The sequence below is a fragment of the Acanthamoeba castellanii genome (assembly GCF_000313135.1).
Source record: "Acanthamoeba castellanii str. Neff unplaced genomic scaffold scf7180000084741, whole genome shotgun sequence".
Lineage (NCBI taxonomy): Eukaryota > Discosea > Longamoebia > Acanthamoebidae > Acanthamoeba > Acanthamoeba castellanii.
In genome coordinates, this window is record NW_004457702.1 from 728,750 (window position 1) to 748,286 (window position 19,537).

At 55.6% G+C, this 19,537-nt stretch overlaps 8 protein-coding genes across 8 annotated transcripts; 2 read left to right on the top strand and 6 right to left on the bottom strand.

The window, feature by feature from the left end:
- Window positions 1-109: 109 nt before the first annotated feature.
- ACA1_174530 (syntaxin protein, putative) lies at window positions 110-1,895 on the bottom strand (the record flags this gene model as incomplete). Its single annotated transcript, XM_004356639.1, has 7 exons — window positions 110-214; window positions 327-473; window positions 564-745; window positions 858-981; window positions 1,173-1,309; window positions 1,433-1,643; window positions 1,887-1,895. The coding sequence occupies 7 exons, from the start codon at window positions 1,893-1,895 to the stop codon at window positions 110-112; spliced, it is 915 nt and encodes a 304-aa protein (XP_004356692.1).
- Window positions 1,896-2,304: 409 nt separating this feature from the next.
- On the bottom strand, window positions 2,305-4,137 carry ACA1_174540 (fucosylgalactoside 3-alpha-galactosyltransferase; the record flags this gene model as incomplete). The annotated part of the gene is made up of 8 exons (XM_004356640.1): window positions 2,305-2,628; window positions 2,737-2,838; window positions 2,993-3,049; window positions 3,151-3,284; window positions 3,397-3,517; window positions 3,602-3,771; window positions 3,858-4,023; window positions 4,132-4,137. 8 exons carry the CDS (start codon window positions 4,135-4,137, stop codon window positions 2,305-2,307), a joined length of 1,080 nt encoding a protein of 359 aa, XP_004356693.1.
- Window positions 4,138-6,602: 2,465 nt separating this feature from the next.
- Window positions 6,603-8,928, bottom strand: ACA1_174550 (uncharacterized protein; the record flags this gene model as incomplete). Its single annotated transcript, XM_004356641.1, has 8 exons — window positions 6,603-7,136; window positions 7,286-7,387; window positions 7,515-7,589; window positions 7,659-7,747; window positions 7,895-8,024; window positions 8,145-8,314; window positions 8,410-8,575; window positions 8,818-8,928. 8 exons carry the CDS (start codon window positions 8,926-8,928, stop codon window positions 6,603-6,605), a joined length of 1,377 nt encoding a protein of 458 aa, XP_004356694.1.
- Window positions 8,929-9,130: 202 nt separating this feature from the next.
- On the bottom strand, window positions 9,131-10,815 carry ACA1_174560 (uncharacterized protein; the record flags this gene model as incomplete). The annotated part of the gene is made up of 7 exons (XM_004356642.1): window positions 9,131-9,299; window positions 9,494-9,614; window positions 9,693-9,820; window positions 10,000-10,204; window positions 10,302-10,452; window positions 10,524-10,636; window positions 10,737-10,815. 7 exons carry the CDS (start codon window positions 10,813-10,815, stop codon window positions 9,131-9,133), a joined length of 966 nt encoding a protein of 321 aa, XP_004356695.1.
- Window positions 10,816-11,162: 347 nt separating this feature from the next.
- ACA1_174570 (uncharacterized protein) lies at window positions 11,163-12,106 on the bottom strand (the record flags this gene model as incomplete). The annotated part of the gene is made up of 2 exons (XM_004356643.1): window positions 11,163-11,263; window positions 11,401-12,106. The coding sequence occupies 2 exons, from the start codon at window positions 12,104-12,106 to the stop codon at window positions 11,163-11,165; spliced, it is 807 nt and encodes a 268-aa protein (XP_004356696.1).
- Window positions 12,107-13,032: 926 nt separating this feature from the next.
- On the bottom strand, window positions 13,033-14,487 carry ACA1_174580 (uncharacterized protein; the record flags this gene model as incomplete). Its single annotated transcript, XM_004356644.1, has 6 exons — window positions 13,033-13,093; window positions 13,188-13,327; window positions 13,424-13,610; window positions 13,677-13,891; window positions 14,092-14,220; window positions 14,308-14,487. 6 exons carry the CDS (start codon window positions 14,485-14,487, stop codon window positions 13,033-13,035), a joined length of 912 nt encoding a protein of 303 aa, XP_004356697.1.
- Window positions 14,488-15,085: 598 nt separating this feature from the next.
- ACA1_174590 (uncharacterized protein) lies at window positions 15,086-15,727 on the top strand (the record flags this gene model as incomplete). Its single annotated transcript, XM_004356645.1, has 3 exons — window positions 15,086-15,248; window positions 15,430-15,489; window positions 15,567-15,727. 3 exons carry the CDS (start codon window positions 15,086-15,088, stop codon window positions 15,725-15,727), a joined length of 384 nt encoding a protein of 127 aa, XP_004356698.1.
- A 228-nt stretch (window positions 15,728-15,955) lies between these two features.
- On the top strand, window positions 15,956-19,511 carry ACA1_174600 (vault protein inter-alpha-trypsin protein; the record flags this gene model as incomplete). The annotated part of the gene is made up of 12 exons (XM_004356646.1): window positions 15,956-16,248; window positions 16,411-16,513; window positions 16,619-16,718; window positions 16,855-17,002; window positions 17,124-17,268; window positions 17,381-17,705; window positions 17,869-18,035; window positions 18,141-18,270; window positions 18,403-18,666; window positions 18,804-18,870; window positions 18,978-19,305; window positions 19,374-19,511. 12 exons carry the CDS (start codon window positions 15,956-15,958, stop codon window positions 19,509-19,511), a joined length of 2,208 nt encoding a protein of 735 aa, XP_004356699.1.
- Window positions 19,512-19,537: the final 26 nt, after the last annotated feature.

The following is a 19,537-nucleotide window of genomic DNA, read 5'->3' on the forward strand; positions in this document are numbered from 1 at the left end:
TTCTTTATCTCTTCCGTCGTACGAACCGCTCTCGGTGCCCCTCAGCCCTCGTCGTGTTGGTGGTGATGTGGTTGGTGGTGGTGGTGGTGGCGATGGTGGCGGTCGTCCCTCAACCGCTGCTGACGAGGGGCGGGATGACACCCGACACGACGGCGATCACCACCACGATCAGGAGGATGATCAGAATCACCGTGATGACGATGCACACTTTTTTCTGTTGGCGTGTGTCGTGTGTCGTGTGTCGTCGAGTTAGCACACGCATCACACACAGCCAACATATGCATATGTATATGTTGAGCGAATATAGCGGAATGTGAACAACGTACCTTTCTCGTGTTGGTGACGATCTTGGCGGTCTCCTGGAGGGTCACCACAGCCTTCTCGGTGAAGGCCTTGGAGTTCATCACCGAGAACTCGATCTGATCGATCAGGTCGCCTTGCGTCTCGACGAGAATCGCCATGTCCATGAACAACTGCAAACCACCACGCACGTGGCTCAGTTAGCATCATATGTGCGTGTGCGGTGGTGCGCGTGTGCGGTGGTGTGTGCGTGCGGTGGGTACCTGGTTGAGTTCGGTGATGGACTTTTCGAGGGCGAGCAGATCGTTGTGCTTCTCCTTGAGGTAGTCGAGCGTCTGCTTGGCCTTGGCGTGCTTCCGGTCCTCCATGATGTGCTTCTGGAATATGGCCTCCTCGCCCGACTCCAGCACCTCATCAATGTCCTCCGGCGACGCGTCCGGCGCCACTGCACACACGACACACACACGACGCACACACACGACACGACACACGACGCACACACAAAAACATTATTCCTGCCCTGTGTGTATGTGGTATGTTGATGGCGGTGTGCGTACCGATCTGGACCTCCTTGTAGGCCTTGTCGCGGAACTTCTTGTCGTACTTGGTGAGCATGGCCTGGTACTCCTGCATGAGATCCAGGAACTTTCGCACCAGCGTGCCGTGCATGTTGCTTCGAATCTGTTGAGGTTCGGCGCGTCAGCCACCAACGCCATCACGACACAAACGACACACACACGACACACACACGACACACACACTGCCACCACACACACGCACACACACAGACGCACGCACACACACACAGACGCACGCACGCACACACAGACACACACGACGACACACTGCCACCACACGCGGGTGTGGTCTACCTTGACGAGCGAGGGGTCGTTGTCGTGCGACTTCTCAAAGTCGTCGTTCTCCTTTCGCATCTTCTTCATCTTTATGCGCATCTGCTGTGCTATCTTGTCCGTCGACGATCGCACTTCGCCCACCTCCTGCCGTAGCTCTACGTGCGTGTGCGGTAGTGCGTGCGTGTGTCATCGTGTGCGGTTAGCGCGTGTCGTGCGTCACAAAAGACAGGCTCACGACACCGCACACGACACGAGCTCGAGTGTGAGAGGTGTCGTACCTTGGGCGTCTTCTGTGGAGGTGGCGGTGAGGAGCTTGGAGTAGAGGCCCTTCATGGTGGCGATATTTTCGGTGATCTGGGCCATGGCCTCCTTGATCTCCTCCACCTGGCTGAAGAAGTCGTTCAGCTCGGCCGTCGATTCCTCATCGGCCGCGGGCTCGCCGCCGCTCTCGATGTCCGAATCGGATGATCGCATGTTTTTCATCTCGTACTGCGCGTGTAGAAAGAAAAAACATCATCATCAATCAAAGCCGTTTTTCTCCATCTCAAAAGAGAAGTAAAAAGGGGAAATAAATTGCTCACAGCCCACGAAGACGAAGTGGAAGAGAGTGCGAGAGGATGATGCGCAGCGTTGTGATGCGACATGCAACGAAAGATAATAGATAAAGAAAAAGAGGCAAATAAAATAAAATAAACACTAAATCAAGCAGATTGCAGAGATGTCACTACGTACGTCACCCATGTTGATGGTTGTGCGAATGAAGCGAACAAGAAATTAGCAGGTGATCGATTCAGGTTTTGTTCAGAAAAATGTCGAAGAAGAATGCCCTCTTCCGAACGTAGATATCAATCAATCGCAGTGTCGCGCAGAGCAAATGCTTCCAAGCTCACAAGGCGGCGCGGGATGCGAAAAACGAGAGAGCGGGAAATCAAGAAGGTCCACGAGATCGGCGCGCCGAGTGGGTTGACGCAACAGAAATAACGTCCGCTTCGGACATACGGAGTGAAGATATCTCCGGAGTGCTTGTGAAATTTCCAGATCCATTACAAATCATACGACTTTTTATTCCCGATGAGACGACAGATGAACGACATGTTTATATAAACACACCATCTCGTAGTTCTACATTCTTCTCGCTGGAGGCTCTTGATCAAGTGGCCACGATCGTGGGGTGGCACAATCGTCGGCGTTGGCGCACCCAGACCAGGAGTACAAGGCAGAGGGTGGCCGGACAGCTCCACACCAGGACCGCCAAGTACGCGTTGGGCACTGTGGGCGACGCCTGGGGCACGACGACGTGGTCGGCGTTGCCGGCGAGGATCGCGGACAAGACATCGTGCACGCGATCGACATCGCCAACGCGCTGTTGTAGATGGAACGCGACCAGTTGGTCGTGCGTGGTGATGTTGGGGTTGAAGCTGAAGTTGGCCATCTTCTCCGCCAGTTCGCTCGTTCGCACCATCAACAGGCCATGCTGCTCGCACACACGCGTACGCACACGCCTGAGCATCACCGAACGCATACCACACGGCACACACGGCACACACGGCACACGGCACGCGTGGGCGGCACGGGCGTGTACCTGGAGGAACCGCGCGATCTTGTTTTCGTGGCCGACGATCCAGTTGTTGTGCACAATGTAGGGGTCTGGCCTGACCTTGACCCGTACTCCGTCGCTCGTTGTCTGCATGTGCGCGCGCGCAGTGTACAACATGATCAGAACCACTACAATGTTTCGTAATATGGCCGCGTTGCGTTGCGTTGCGTTGCGTTGCGTCGCGTCGTTGTGTCTAGTCTGCGTTGCGTGTAGTGATGCAATGAAAAGGAAGAAAGCAAACCTTCCAGAACTCGTGGAAGTAATAGTAGCCACTGGGAAAGTCGTCCATGGGCATCACCTGCACTGTGACACTCTGCAAGCGGACATGAGTAATTTCTGTGTGCCGTGTGTTGTCTGTGTGTTGTCTGTGTCGTTTGGCGGCGGCGGCGGGGGAAGTACCTCGTTTCTCTGTCGTCTTATCTTGTCGTGCCACTTGTTGAAGCAGGGCTGCTCCTTGATTCCTTTTTGCTCGCACCGCTGCACCGAGTCGATGAACGCCATCGTGTGTTCATTGCTTCGCCCCAGCCAAAAGCCTGGTCATCACCACCACCACCACGCCACGTCATTCCATCAGTTCCTGCACGAATGTCGCGTGTGCGGTGTGTGCGGTGTGTGCGGTGTGTGCGTGCGGGAGGTTGAGTGGACCTCCGCACAGCGCTTGCTGTCCACCCTTGCGCATGTCGTCGTTGATGAAGAAGAGATCGACAGTCTTGTTGACGAACAGCGGCAGCGGGTCCTTCATGAACACGATGTCCACGTCCGTCACCTGCACATACAATCGGGACCGTCACCACGCCCGCTTTAAGGTGGCGGTCGAGCTGGCATCGTCGATCGCGCATTGCACACATACCAAGACGTTGAGGCCCGTGGCGATGATGGCCCGCACGTTGGCCGCCTTCTTGTGCACCACCTGGTTCCAGCTCTGGTGCATGGGGTCCTTCTTGTCGGTCGTGTAGCGGGCCGCTTCGGAGGACGCCAGATCGCCCAACCCGATTGCGGGGTCGTACGCCCAATCGATTCCTGCGTAAAATAAAACAGAGAACCAAACAACAATTGTAATTGGAATTGTTGGACAGGAGAGGTCGTGCGGGCGTGGTGGTGAGTACCGAGAAAGCTGAGCTGCTGGGCGGCCTTGATGTCGTTGGGCACGATGACGTAGTTGGTGATGTTGAGCCGATCGACGGAGGCCTTCCAGTTGAGGAGCAGGTCGAGGTAGCCCGCATTGCACAGGGCCAGCACCACCACCCCGTCCTTGGCCACCCGTTTCGCCTCCTGTAGCCCGTTTTGTTTTGTTTATTAATGTTATTTTTTTCAATATTTGAATAAAATTTCGTACTTTAAAAAGAAAGAAAGCGAAGGGCAAAGAGCGAAGGTGGCCACGTACATGTTCGAGAAGGAGGAGGCCCGGTGGAAGAAGAGAAGAAGTGAGAGGAGACGGCGATGGTGAAGGAGAACCGGATAAAAGGGTGGCGGCGGCCAAGTGGTAGAAGCTGACGAGGAGCAGGAGGAAGGGGACGCAGAAGACCAGGTACACCCTCGTCGTCGTCCTGCCTCCTCCGCTTCTTCGTGTGTCTTCCATCCTGTGCGCACGTCCTGTGCGTGTTTGGGTGGTGTGCGTGTGTTTGCGCTAAACTCCTCTTTTTTTGGCTTGCTGGGGTTATCTGATTCCCCGTTGGCGGATGTTAGAGTCAGAGCACACACCGAATACCCGCGACTTTTTTTCTTTGGGCTCACAGACACTTTCTGTTTTGTGGGCAATTGTTAGCGGGAGTCGACCATTGTTGTTTGTAGTAACAAAAGGTGGCAAATAATTGTGCCAAGTTGTGCAAAGTTGTTTTACTTGTACAACAGTGTCATTCACAAGTATTGATACAACAGTCCAGATCTTGTGGTGAAGAGAGAGGATTAGGTTCACATCCTGTGTGAATGAACATATTGGCTGCTTTTGCAAATGCTATGTGTGGGGTTTCATACCTTCAAAGCCTGCATTGCCCATGTGTTGCTCTGTTGGTTCAAAGTGGTTCCATTTGTGCAATTCTTCAAATGCAATTTGTAGATCATTTGTTGCACCACCATAGATGAAGAGAGCCCCATAATCTGCCCATTCATGGTGACAAACAAAAGAACAGTGACAGAGAGTTGGTTCTTTTTGCTTGAATAAAGCAAACTGTCTAACCCATTGTCTGAAGAACCAGAAATGGGCTGTTCTGATCCATCAACAACCCAGGTATAATACAAACCAGGAAAATCAAGCATGCATGTCTTGTGCAGTGCTCTTAGAGATTAAAAAATATTGAACCTAAGAAGATGTCAACTGGATAGTGGCACAAATGAAGCAGAATGAAAAGAAGCTCAGTGGTGGGGCTCAATCTTGATGGTGGTGGGCCTAATTTGCAATGTAAATGATCTACATACTTGTGAACCAATTGACCAACAGAGTGGCGGCAAACCAATCAACTCTTGCAAAGATTGATCAGAGATCAACTTCAGGTGAAAGACAAAACCTGTGGAGAAAGATCACATTAACTTAATCTATGAAATTCAGATATGAAATGTTTTCAAAACAAATGATTTATTCAGTACCTGAATCATCACCATCATTCTTCTTGCACTTCTTCCTCTTCTCCAGCTTCTGTCCCTTTGTACAGTACACCAATAAAATAAAACAAAGTACATGACAACATTTACAAAAAAATTTGTGCTCCCCATCCTGGATGAAGATGAGGTGGGTGCTGGTCTTTACACAGTGTGTGTTGTCTGCCTCCTTGGTGCCATGGCACCTCTTGAAAATCTCTTCTTCCTCCTTGTTGTCAGATGCCAGATTGTTGAGGTGGCAGTCCCCATTCTTGAGCACCACCAGCTAATCATCACCAGTTACCTCACCAGTGACGTCAGGCTCCGCTCTCCTGACACGACGCACATGACACGACACGTGGTAAGCTGGTGGGTGGTCCCCCTCTGGCTTTTAGAGGGTTGGACTTGAGGGGGCAGTACTGTTCTATGAGGTCGGCCGCGGCTCGGCTTTCTTCCATCGCTCTCGAAAACGAAAACGAAAATGAGAAAAAAAAGTGAATTTTCAACATTTTTGTTTCTTCTTTTCTTCTTTTCTTCTGTGCCCACCAGCAAACGCACTCAAGATGAGGGCAATTCTGGCGACCGACACTGGTCTCATCAAAGGTGCACATCATCTCACAACACCCTGTGGTCATCCATCAAGGAAATCTCTTGCCTCCCCAGGATTATGGAATGAGATTTTACATCCAAGATTTGCCAAGATTTCAGTTTGCTGATTTTCTTTTCTCAACAGCAGTGGTGGACATGGTGCAGGAGAAGATGGAGGATGGAAGCGCCAGCAAGGAAAAGGTGGCATTCACCACTCAATGGGGTGCTACCCAGGCAAAATTGGAGGAGATTCACTGCATGTGCACCTACCATGGCCAGAAGGATCAGGTTACCACTAGCCTCACCTCTCACCTCTCACTCTCTCTCTCTTCATCTCCCTTCAGCCCTCTGCCCTAGAAATTGAAAATGCCAAATCTCACACAATTTTTGGCCTCTCATTTCAAATGAGCACAAGTTACACTCACATTTAATTTGTTTTTGCATTTTATGGTTCTCTTTAGTAATTCTGATAAGGAGCTCTTGAGTGTTCATCATTCTACATCAAGATGATGAACTCACATGAGGTGTGTCCACTCCTTGGTTGCCCTTTCAAGCTCAGGATGGTTCAGCAGAATTCTGCTTTTTCCCACCTACCTTCCCAGCAGTGAAGTTATGCAACAATTAACATCATGGCAAGTAGCCTGACACAACAAGCAAGGCCGCACACGCTCCTGTTCACGTGAGTCCACCTAGATGTCCAGTTCGGGTTTCCGTGGTGGCAGTGGCGCTGGTCGTGGTGCGCTGCCCCCTGATCTTCGGCGTTGGTACGCCCACACGACGAGGAGCACAAAGCAGACCGTCACCGCCGGAGAGCCCCACACCAGGACCATCGAGTACCCGCCGTACAGCGTGGGCAACTCCGCAGATGAGTCGACCTGGTCGGAGCACAGAGCGGGTGTGTCAGGTGTGTCGGGGGTGCTGGGCGTGTTGGGCGTGTCGGGCGTGTTGGGCGGGTCGGGCGTGTTGGAAGGGTTGGGCGGGTCGGGCGTGTTGGGAGGGTCGGGCGTGTTGGGCGTGTTGGGCGTGTCGGGCGTGTCGGGCGTGTCGGGCGTGTTGGGAGGGTTGGGCGTGTCGGGCGTGTCGGGTGTGGTGCGGTCAGCTGAAGCAACGCGCTGGGAAAGATGGAACGCGACCAGTTGGTCGTGCGTGGTGATGTTGGGGTTGAAGCTGAAGCCGGCCATCTTCTCCTCCAGCTCCTTTATGTCCACCAGCAACAGGCCATGCTGTTCGCACGCGCACCGTCGCACACACACACACACACACACATCGTGCGGCAATGTGAGCACGCACGAACACAGTCTTCGCACGACTGCGAAACGACACTCACCGCGACACGCGCCACACGACACGAAACATTGGTGGGTCTAAGCACCTGCCGCAACCGGGTGATCTTGTTTTCGTGGCCGACGATCCAGTTGTCGTGCACGATGTAGGGATCCGGCTTGACCTTTTCCCGTATCATATCTCCATTCGTCTATGCACGAGCACAAGTCACAGGTTTGATTAGTGGTCATGGTGAGGTGGTGTGCGTGCGTGAGTGCGTGTGTGTCGTGTGTGTCGTGTGTTTCGTGTGTGTCGTGTGTCGTGTGTGGAACTGATACCTTCCAGAAGTAGTGGAAGTAATTGTAGCCGCTAGGAAAGTCTGCCCGGGTCATCACCTGCACCCTCACGGAGCTCTGCAAGCGACACGCCACACTGGGTTAGTGTCGTGTCGTGGGCGTGTGCCGCTTGTGAGTGCAATATACCTGACTGCCCCTTTTCGCTATGTCTTGGTACCACTTGTTGAAGCAGGGCTGCTCCTTGGAGCCCTTTTGCTCACACTCAAGCACCGAGGCTACGAAAGCCAACGTGTGGTCGTTGCTTCTCCCCAACCAAAAGCCTGACAAGCACCACCACGCCACGTCATCATTTACAAGCAACGATTGAGTTAGACTCGCGAGTCGTGTGTGCGTGTGCGGGTGCTGTGGTGATGCGTGCCGACCTCCGCACAGGCTTGGCGGTTGTCCGTCGTCGGTCTTGCTCTTGGTGTCATCGATGAAGAAGAGATCGATGGTCTTGTTGGAGAACAGCGGCAGCGGGTCCTTCAGGAACACGATGTCCACGTCGGTCACCTGCCCGTGACATAATTTTTTCACCATTTCACACATATCAATATAAAGAGAGATGAGTGGGGAAAGTGTTGGGCAGCACACTGACATTTTGCTGAAAACGGCGGGAGTTGGCGCACATACCAAGACGTCGAGGCCCAAGGAGAGCAGTTTCCACACATAGGCCGCCTTCTTGTGCACCACTCCATTCCAGAGCTTGTACATGGGGTCCTCCTTGTTGAATGGGTAGGAGGCCGCTTCGGAAGACGCCAGATCGCCCAATCCGATCGTGGGGTCATACGCCCAATCAAGCCCTGTTTTATATTCACAATGAAGTAGAGAATGTTGAATGAAAGAGTGGAAACGTACAGGCTACGGCCCGGAAACAGTGGGGATTGTTGGTGAGTACCGAGAAAGCTGAGCTCCTGAGCAGCCTTGATGTCGTTGGGCACGATGACGTAGTTGGTGATGTTGAGCCGATCGACGGAGGCCTTCCAGTTGAGGAGCAGGTCGAGGTAGCCCGCATTGCACAGGGCCAGTATCACCACCCCGTCCTTGGCCACCCGTCTCGTCTCCTGCTTAACTTTTATTAATATTTACATTAAACATGGTTATAAAGTGAATAAACCATGTTTAATGTAAATATTAATAAAAGTTAAAAAAAGTACAACACTGATAACGACTTTAATTCCAGTGATATACAGATATAAAAAATACTAAGCTAGATTTTTCTTTCTGGGGTGGCACTGGAGGCCACAAACTGTTCAAACGGTGTGGTGTGGAGGGAAACTAATCAACAGAGGTAAGCAAGGCGTACTTGCTCAAGAAGGAGCAGGTTGTTACCAGAAGAAGAAAGAGTGGTGGCCACCACAGGGCTGAAGGTGGCGAGGAGCAGGAGAGAGGAGACGCCTACGATTAGCCACACCATCTTCCTCTCTGCGTCCAGTAGGTGTGCCATCTTAAATACCTCAGCCGCACAAAGAAAAACAAGAACATATCAGGTTCGATTTATAGGTTGAGCCTGTCTTCTTTTGGCCTGACACCTTCCTTTTATGACTCTTGTGTGCAACAGGTGTGAACGAGAATGATTAAAGATGTCACAAAGATATTCCTCCAACTATTTTTCTTTTCTAGGACTGTTTGACGGCGTTGAGAGAGCAGCTGCCGCCGACGACGTCGGGGAAGACCATGACCCAGAGACGGCGCACAAACACGCCATCCTCGCGACCCTCGGCCGGCCATCGGGCCTCCTCCTCATCGCACTCCTGCCTCGTATCGAACTCCACCACGCCCAGTGGCCTGTCATTCAAGCCATTGACGTCAGTGTTTGCTTGTGGTTGGTTGGTTGGTTGGTTGGTTGGTTGGTTGGTTGGTTGGTTGGTTGGTTGGTTGGTTGGTTGGTTGGTTGGTTGTTTGTTTGTTTGTTTGTTTGTTTGTTTATTTGTTTGTTCGTTGCAGGTTGCTGTGGAGCAATTGAGGCGAATGGGCCGCACCTGGGTTTGCCGTTGGGGTTGAGGATGACCTCGGCCTTGGCGGGCGGCGTTGTGGTGAAGAGGGCGGAGAGCTGGGCCGTGGTGCAGTTGTTGGGGAGGCCGCACACCACCAGCGATCGGCCTGTTGTGTGTCGAGGGCGTGGTGAGACGTCGGTCGAGCTGGTGGTTAAGGTGATGGTGGAGGTGCGGGTGAGGGTACCAATGGGGTGGTGCTGTTCGGCCGTGAGGAGGTCGCCGGGGCTGTCGGGGCCGAAGTGGGGCGGCGTGTGCTCGCCCGGCGGCCCGAAGTGCACCACCTCCTTCACCTCAAATGGGTTCGTCCCTTTCCTGATGATCCATTCCGACGCGTCAGAACGCACACACGGCACACGGCACACGGCACACGGCACACGGCACACGGCACACGGCACACGGCACACGGCACACGGCACACGGCACACGGCACACGGCACACGGCACACGACACACACAGAACGAAACGCACGCGTTGTTGGGGTGACACGCACCTGTGGAGCAGGTAGATCTCTTTGAGGGTGAAGGAGATGGGCCGGAAGGAGGCTTCGAGCTTGGCCTGCACGCTCCTGAGCTGCTGTTCGTTTTTGCATTTGGCCACCGACACGTGGGCCACGAATTTGCCCTGGCCCCGCTTCACCGTGTCATCGCACTGCGGGAACACCGCCATGATCCGTGCCAGCAGATCATCCATCGCATCTGCGAACACACACATAATAGCACACGCACGCTCGCGCACACGCAATCGCACACGCACACACGCACACAGTCATAAGATGATGGTGTGGCCATGTACGGGCCATGGAGTAGTGTATGTTACCGGGCGGGTTGAATTCGGGTTCGAGGAAGAGCGTGGCCGACTTGGCGTGCTTGAAGTGGCCGAACTTGGCCAGGCGCACCTCGATCGGCGGCATGTCGGCCAACGCTTCGCCCAGCAGCCTGGCCGCCTGCAACCACCCGCCCAGGTTAGTGGTGGAGGAAAAAAAGAAAGAAAAGAAAAGAAAAGAGAAAATAGTACCTCGGGGTAGAAGTGGGGCAGCAGGAAGGGGTCGATGAAGGACAGGTGGGGTCCGCAGCGGGCGTCGGCGATGTACTGGGTGCGCACGCTCTGGATCTCTGCCCACGTTTCGCCTGACAGCGGCAGCATCAAGAGTGAGTGGGTGAGGCGCTACATGAGGTGAGGGGGAAATAGTGGGGTGAGGGAGCAATAAAGAGAAGAAGAAGAACGTACGGGGAGGGATGATGTTGATGACGCACTGGCTGTTGGGGGACTTGGTGAATGTTGAGGGGTGGGCAGTGGTGGGATCCATTAGTACAAATTTCGATTGAAGTGTTGCTGTGCTTGGGGGTTTGAGCTCAGAGCTGCGAAGGTGGTACAAACAAGGGCGCAGTAGATGATCTCTCTTTTATGTGGTCTGCTAGAGAACCGCTTCACCGAACACCTCCCTTATTTCTCGTTTTTGGTTCTCTCTTTCTTCACGCCTGGCACATTGTGCACTGCACGTGTAGTGAGTGAACCATGGCGTGTTGCCATGCGTCGCAATTGGAGAAGCGATGTGGCCAGGCATCTACAGCAAGATCTCGGTACCATCGAAGCTTCGCAAAGAAGCTAAGCCTTTGCCTTAACGTTCCATTTACCTTTATTTTGTAGGCCAGCCTACGAAACCTCCACATCGTAGAGTTTGTCGGTCATGCCTGTGTAGCCGTTACTTCGCCGGGTCTTGTTGTGTAGCACTATCCGATACTCCTTAATGAGGTCTGTGTGTCGTTGGTCGTGTCGTGTCGTGTCGTGTCGTGTCGTGTCGTGTCGTGTCGTGTCGTGTCGTGTGAAGGAAAGATGGGTTTAGAGGAGAAGGAAACCAACACTGTCAAGGTTGAAGCTGCGTGTGTGGCACCGCTGAAGGAGGAGCCCCTGGAGCCGAGGAAGAGATCGGTCATCGAACAGGCGGCTTGCTCCACCGCGATCTGCAGTGTGCTCGAGGAGCACATGGCCCATTTCTCGCTGTCGCAGCTGAACTGGATGCCGGGCGGAAGGCCGTTCTGCAAGTCTTCGCCCTCCGACGCGTTGGCGTTGTGGATGAGGAACAGCTTGCCCACTCGATAGCGCGGCTCGACGGAGGCCATGAAGCGCAGAATGTCCAGCACCACCTTGGCGATCGGTGGCTGACGGGACGCCAAGTCCCCCCGTCGTATGTGAGCGCACATGGACACCGGCCTGGCCGCCGCGCTGTTGGTGGTGTTGGCAGCGACAATGGCCGGCAGCTGATCGATGACGGTGCGCGCCTGCTCGACCACCGCCGGATGGAAGGGAATGACGGGCAGGGCCTGACCAAAGGTGGCCGGAAGGGAGTACACCATGCCGGCCAGCATCCCCATGGCCGGAGGGAGCGGCTGGTCGATGGCGGCCCACGAGGAGGTGTCGTTCCACTGAAGGGAGTCCAACGCTCTGACCTCCGCCGCGCCGCCGAAGCTGCAGCGTAGGCCTGTTTTTGGGTGGTGGGCCGTCGTGCAGGCCAGAGGCCCCAGCAAGGTCTCGGGGTTGTCCTTCCGCACATCTCGCTGTTTGATGAGCCCCTGGGGTGTGGCCCACAGGCTCTCCATCTCCACGCAACCAACATCGTCGAAGGTGAGGAAGCCTCCTGTGTTGAAGGAAGTAGCGGAAACAGAGAATGAGACATGACCCCCCTCCTCCCCCATATATATGGAGGTCTGTGGTTGTTGCTGTTGGAGCGGAGTGGAGTCGTACCAGCATGTTGAAGGAATGAGCGGATGTATTCCACGTCTAATATCTCGGCCACAGTCTTGTCGACGATGAGGTCTGGAAGTACGAGCTGCCTGTTCAGGCGGCCCGCCAGCCACAATGCCCGGCTCAGAGTTATCACCTTGGGGGGGGGGTGGAGCGTGCAGGCATGTTGGCACCACAACTGCAGGCACGATGTGGTGGCTCGTGTGGTCAAAAAAAAACAAAAAAACAAAAAAATGGTGGTGGCCAAGTACTTGGTTTGAAAACCGGCCGTACTTGCCGCAGTAGGCCAGCGTCCGCCTAAGCTTCGGTGGTGGTGGTGGTGGTGGTGATGGTTGCACCAGGGCAGTCGAGTCCCGCGGCGGGTTACTGAGTGTGTTCAGTACCGAGAAGCATGAGAAGAGGCCCACCACGGCAAGGACCACCACGCTCACCGCCCAAGCCCTTGTTCTCCAAGCACTCTTCATTGCCTCTTCTTCTTCTTCTTCTTTTTAACAACATGAAGGTCTTTATGGTAAGTGCCTCTCGTTTCCTAAACGTTCCATTTGGCAGTGAATTTTTCGCTGTGTCCACTATCTCTGACCTCTGCTCAACAGACGTTGAAGGCAAGGCAAGCACCCTTTGTTGCGCCTGGTAGCAGCCAAGGGCAAGCACAAGGGCTCTGTTTTCCAAGTGACTTGTACTCAAAAAAAAAAGTGTGCTCTATTCATTCCACCTAAAAACAAAAAAGGTGGGTGGTTGAACACACGCACGGCCCACTGTGGCGGAGTATGGCTCAGTGCGTTCAAGCAGAGGGGTTGGCAGGGGTGGCAAGCTGAGAAGCAAACGGCCCTCGCAGCACAATCCTACGAAGGAAAGGATAAGGATCGAGCCCCGGGGGGGTGAGTGAGGCAAGTTTGTATCGGGGGGGAAGGTGGTGGGAATTAGAGCTTGGTATACCGCTTGATGTTGTTGGTCCAGAAGGAGGAGAGCGAGTTGTAGACCCTGAGTGTGGGCGCAACGAGGTAGGGCTGGACCACCGACCTCGCCGACTGGATGAAGATGGTCTTGTAGTTATTGCGGAAATTCCAATAGACGTCCTGTTGCCCCAAAGAGAATGAATGAGATCGCGTTAGCGCCATGCGCACGCACCACACACACACACACACACACTAAACATTCCGATGCTAACGTACGCGTCCTTGCTTGACAAGCTTCTCTTTCTTCTCTGGGTCGCTGGTGCGCATGTAGATGAGGAAATCGTTCAGAGTTTCGTAAGAGTGCAGTTTCTCCGTGGCCTGCGTCTTGAGGTTTTCGTAGCCCAAGCGCGCGTAGGTGCGTTGCGTGGTCGCCACGGTCAGTTCGAACAAGCGACCCAGAGAGCTGCATCACCAGCGCCGACACATCAGCGCAAGATTGTACCCAACATAATCCTACGTTTGTGCGTACCTGACTCGGCCGTCCTGGCTGTCTCGACGCGACTTGCCGGCGGTGGGGCCTTCGTCGCCCTTCTGCTTCTCCTCGGGGAGGTAGTAGTCCAGGAGGGCTTCGGCGCGGTCCAGCAAGCGCGACGGCAGCGACGTCGCCGCGTTGTAGGTCGCCGACACCGGGTCCACGACCACCTTCTGCACCAGCCTCTGGCCCAGCTCGGCGCCCTTCTCCACCTGTTCAACGAGAAGCACCAACAGACAAACAAACAAACAAACAAAGAAACAGAGATGAGCACCGGTGCGCAACGTGTGCCAGTCAGGCTCCAATCGCACTCGCGCTACACGTGAACCATCAACACAGCCAATTTCGGTCGACACAAAATTTGCCTTAAAGCAGAGTAGCGAGTGGCGAGGAACGTTGTGGGGGGGGGTACCTTGTCGATCTGACGGACGCTGAACTCGTCGGCGATGACGATGAGAGGGGCGAAGAAGTGGATGCTGCCCTCGACGAGAGGCGAGTGGACCACCTTGCTCACGTTGCTCTCGGCGAGCTCACAGCCGTACTGCATGTGGCAGCAGGTGGCGTGAGCACAAAAGAAAGGGCAAAGTAGAGGGGGGGGAAGAAGGGGGGGAGAAAGTAGAAGTAGTACCTTGGCGAGGCTGTTGCTCTGCTTCACGGTCTCGTAGGTCTTGGAGGCGGTGTCCCAACCATACTTGATCCACGAGTAGCCCAGAGCCCTCTCCACCAAGCGCGAGTTCAGCAGGCCCTTCTTTTCGTTCTGGCTTTCACCATTATGCTGCTGCTGGTGCAGCTGCTGTTGTTCGGTCATCTTTCACGCTCTGCTGCTTCGTCTACTTCTTTCGTTCGGTTGTTCTGGGTGCGCGTAGCGGCTTGGGCGTGGGGAGCAGGTGGCAGAGGAACGCTGGTCTTCCCAAAGACTTTGGTGCGGTGGTGATGTGGTTGGTGTTTCTCGTAAAGCGCAAGGCTGAGGCTACGCAGAAGAAAGAGGAAGTTGTTGGTGTTGTCGTCTCGCCTTCTGCGGTTGGGACATGCTCCCTTCAATCTGTCACTTTTCGTTTTTGTTTCGTCGACCTGTGCCCTTTTCACTCTGTCAAATTTCGCATTATAGCATTTCTTATTATTTTCTTCCTTGTTTCTTTTTATGTTCTTTTCGTTCTCCATAAAAAAACCAGTGGCTTCCGAGCTTGCAACCAACCGGCAACAAGCACACTATCGTCCGCACAGTTCTCTGTCAAGTTCCGACTTCAAGGCCACCTCTAAGTTCAAAAGGCAGCAGCACGGCTGCACGTACCACAACGAAGCACTAACACACCATGAGAAGGACAGCTACGCGAGCGATGGGAATGGCGGGCGGCCTGATGCCGAGGCGAGTGGCGAGCTTGGGGGCGTGTAGGAGCGTCAGTAACATGGGCACCGCGAACAAGGACTCGATCAGCCGAGCCGGCAGCTACAACGACGACCCGCAAGCCAAGCTTGCCAACGACATCTTCGCCACGGATGTGGGCAACAAGGGCCTCACCGATGACACCGGCACCCCCATCGGCTCCCTCGCCCACGACAAGTCAGGAGGTGCGCTGCCCCCCTCCCCCTCAACCGCTCTTGGCGCTAGGTGAGGCCCTGATGGGTGGGATTCCTGGGCGGGCGCGAGCAGGAGCAAGTTTCCTGCATTCCTACATTCCGCAGTTTTGATGGACCAACTGCGTGTCTTGTTTGTATGACGTGACCACCACCATACCCATACCCTCCTCAGGGTACGACCCCAATCTGGATCAGCGGGAGGGCCAGCAACCGATGGGCGACGAAGTGCTGAGTACGCACTGCGCCCCCCCCCCCTCTCCATGGCTTGTGTAGTGCATGTGTGTGCTGAACTGTGGTGTGCATCATCAGAGAGGGCGACGGAGAAGATGGCCAAGGAGAACCCGATGTCTCAGGGGAGGGAGAGCGCGATGGAGAAGGACATCAGGGACGCGCCGCGCGCCGGGCCTGGTGTTGAGAATCCCAACAAGCAGAACCCGCGCGACAATGACGTCAAGTCCGGCGTCCAGTAGACGAAGTAGTGAGAGAAACAACAATATATAGGAACGATATAGGAAACATGAACATCTACACCTCACACTACACCTTCCCCTTCTCACCAACTTCCTGCCTCCCCGCTTTGGCTGAAGAGTAATCGTGTTGATGGTGGAAAAGAGTGGGAAAGAGGTAACGAACTATTTATATTGATCTCTTTATTGCTTTCTCTTTGATCTACGAGTCAAGAGATTATCAACATCGCAATGCATCGACAATGGAATAGCGCCCCTCAACAGCAGGGCGGTGGTGTTGTTGCTGGAGGGCAGCAGCAGCAAAGGTACCAGCAGCACAGGGCGCCTCCGTTTGGCGCGCCTGCTGGCGGACCGAAGCCGCTCGGCAACAAGTGTGGCCTGTTCGGGTACAACAGCTACAGCCAGAGGCGCTTCTCGATCCCGCTCAAGAACGTCGCCATTCGAGCCCACGTTGTGGATTTCTTCGCGAGGGTCGAAGTGACGCAGGAATACGTCAACAACGACCGCAACCCTGTCGAAGTCACGTGCGTACAAAAATCAATCAAATCAATCAAATCAATCAATCAATCGCATTTGCTGCCATTGATCAATTCATTATTGATTTATTAACTTTCCATTTTTTGAGATCTGCACGCCTGGTCGTGTGCCACCACCTGACGCGGTGCCTCCTGGCGCGATATATGCAGATACACCTTCCCCATCGCAGCGAGATCTGCTGTCTGCGGGTTTAGCGCCGAAGTCGAAGGCCGCAAGATCACCGGCGAGGTCAAGGAGAACGAAGAGGCCGCGGTGTGTTTACAATCTCAACGCACACGCACGCACGCACGACACGACACGACACACGCACACACCGCACACACACGAGCCACTTATATTCTTTGTCTGGCGCACCAGAACCTGTACGATGACGCCATCAGCAGCGGACACGGCGCCTTTACCGGCCGGTCCGAGAAGCCGAACGTCTTCACCGCCGTCGTGGGCAACCTGCCCCCAGGTACCACCCGCCCACATCCACCACCCTCAACCCACACTGACTAACAACCGTCGTGTGTGTCGTGTGTGTCGTGTGTGTCGTGTGTGTCGTGTGTGTCGTGTGTGTCGTGTGATTATTCGATTTGGCAACACACCAGGCAAGCAGGCGACGATTCGCATCACCTACGTGACCGAGCTCGGCCTCGAGAGGAGCGGCGGCAGGGGAGCGGCCAAGGAGGCCCCGAGGCTCAAGTTCTCGCTTCCCTCTCGCCTCGCGCCCAAGTATGCCAAGAAGAACGCACAAGGGTACCACACAAATGACACACATACACACACACACACACACACACACACACACACGACACACACACGACACACACACACACACACACACACACACACGACTGAACAAAATGGTTCGGTACAGCACGTCGTCGTCGTCTTCGTTCTATCCGCAGCGTCCCGAGTTCAAGCTGACGATCGAGGTCGACTTTGCGCTATCGTCGCGCATCGCGGGCATCGCCGCCAGCCAGCCGGTCTCAATCGCCCTCCCCTCCGACTCCCACGCCAAGGTCCGTCTCATCTCACCTTCGTGTCGTCGTCCCCCTCCCTAACGTGTGTGTCGTGCGTGTGTCGTGTGCGTGTCATGTGTGTGTCGTGCGTGTGTCGTGTGTTGGTGCGCAGGTGACCCTGGGCTCGATGGTCAATGCGCTGAAGCACGACTTCACGCTCCTGCTCCAGCTGGAGGCGCCCGCCGCGACGACTGGCCAGCAGCTCGCCACCTCCTACGGCCTCCTCGAGGCGCCCGCCGCTGACAGCCCCAGCGGCGAGTACGCGGCCGCGCTGGTCCTGTACCCCAAGGAGCTCTTCCCGGCCGCCACCACCGACAAGGCCGCCACCGCCGCCGTCGATGAAGAGGAGACCGAAGACGAAGACGAGACCGCCGCCACCGCGGAGGAGGAGGAGAAGAAGGACGAGGCCGAGCCGGAGAAGGACAAGAAGCCCGCCGGTGCGCACCTCTCTCGTTGCGTTCACGTTCGAGTTCTCTCAAGTGCCAACCTTCCTTGCGTGTGTCGTGTCGCGTGTGTTGCGTGTGTCGCGTGTGTCGCGTGTGTCGCGTGTGTCGTGTGTGTCGTGTGTGTCGTGTCGTGCGGTCAATGCAACAACAAAAGCCCAAAAGAAGGAGAAGCCGTCAATTACGGAGCTGCGGCTGGACTGGGGCGATCTGCCGGCCAAGGAGCAGATCAAGAACACGGCCATCCCGTCCTCCATCTTCTTTTCGCACGGCGTACTCTTCCTCTACTCCATGCTCCCCAACGACGCCATCCCCGAAGGCCAGGTACCTCCCCAAAACCGCACACACCGCACACACCGCACACACCGCACACGCCGCACACACCGCACACACCGCACACACGGCTCAATGGTGGCGGGTGGCGTGCAGGAAAAGATCAAGGTGACGCTGAGGGGCAAGCTGGGCGACAGCGAGGTGAGCCACGACCTGTTCCTCGACGCCAAGGCGGCCCCGAAGGACTCCCTCGTACACCAGCTCTACGCGCGATCCGCCATCCGAGGTGCCCCCTTCCTCCTCCCCCTCTCCGTCTTCGCTCTTTCTTCTCATCGCTTTCACTTTGTCGTGTGTGTGTCGTGTGTGTGTCATGTGTGTGGGTGTCGTGTGTGTGGGTGTCGTGTCGTGTCGTGTGTAGCGCTGGAGCGGGGCGTGGAAGGTAAGAGCGACGATGAGGCGAAGAGGGAGATCATCGACCTCAGCCTCGCCTATTCGCTGTCGTCGCGCCACACGACGTTCGTGGCGATCGAGGAGCGGCAGGAGGCCACCGAGGGCACCATGGTGCGCCGCACCGTGCCCCTCAACGGCCTGGGCTACCGACAGCCCATCGGCGGCGGCGCCCGAGGCGGCAGAGGCCGCGGCGGTTTCAGAGGCGGGGCGCCGAGGGACAGTGACAGATCATGTACACGACCAACGACACGACACGACCAACGACACGACACGACACGACACGACACGACACGACACGACACGACACGACACGACACGACACGACACGACACGACGCACGAGCCGACTAATTCCAATGTTGTTCGCTAGTCTACGGGCACGACCAGCGCGGAGGAGAACGGGGAGAAAGGCCGCAGTACCACTCCCGAGACCAGCGGTACCCGCCCTGATAACCACACACGCGCGCGCGCACGCACACACAACACACACGACACACACACACGACACACACGCACTGACAGACTGAGCTCTGGTCTTGTTCAGCGACGGTGGTGGCGACTCGTGGAGCAGAGGCGGCGCTGGGGCTGGCGCGTACGGTGGCGGCGGCGGCGGTGGTGGGCGGAGGGGTCCGGCACCGGCTGCTGCGCCGCCCCGCAAGAGGCTGGAGATCACCGAGGAGCTGACCGATCAGCTGGTGGCGCTCAAGGGCGGCGACAAGGACTACTGGCTGCTCAACTCGGCCCTGGCCAAGCTCGTCGACAAGAACCTCACCCAGATCATCGACGCTCTGGTCGGGGTGCCCATCGTCGACTACATCAGCAACGTCTGGGCCACCTCGCTCGTCATCACCGTGCTCTCCCACTCTGGCCAGGTGCGTGTCATGCCGTGTGGTGTCGTGTCGTGTCACATGTGTGGTTGTGCGTGGGCTGATCAGCCAAGGCGAATGCCGCGCAGAAGGAGAAGCACGCGGAGGTGCTGAAGAGGGCGGAGGCCTGGCTCGAGGAGGAGACCAAGAAGTACTTCCTCGACAGCAAGGACAAGTGGCTCGCCAAGGCCAAGGCCTTCCTCCATCTCTAAAAGACCAGAGACCACTGCGCAGCCGT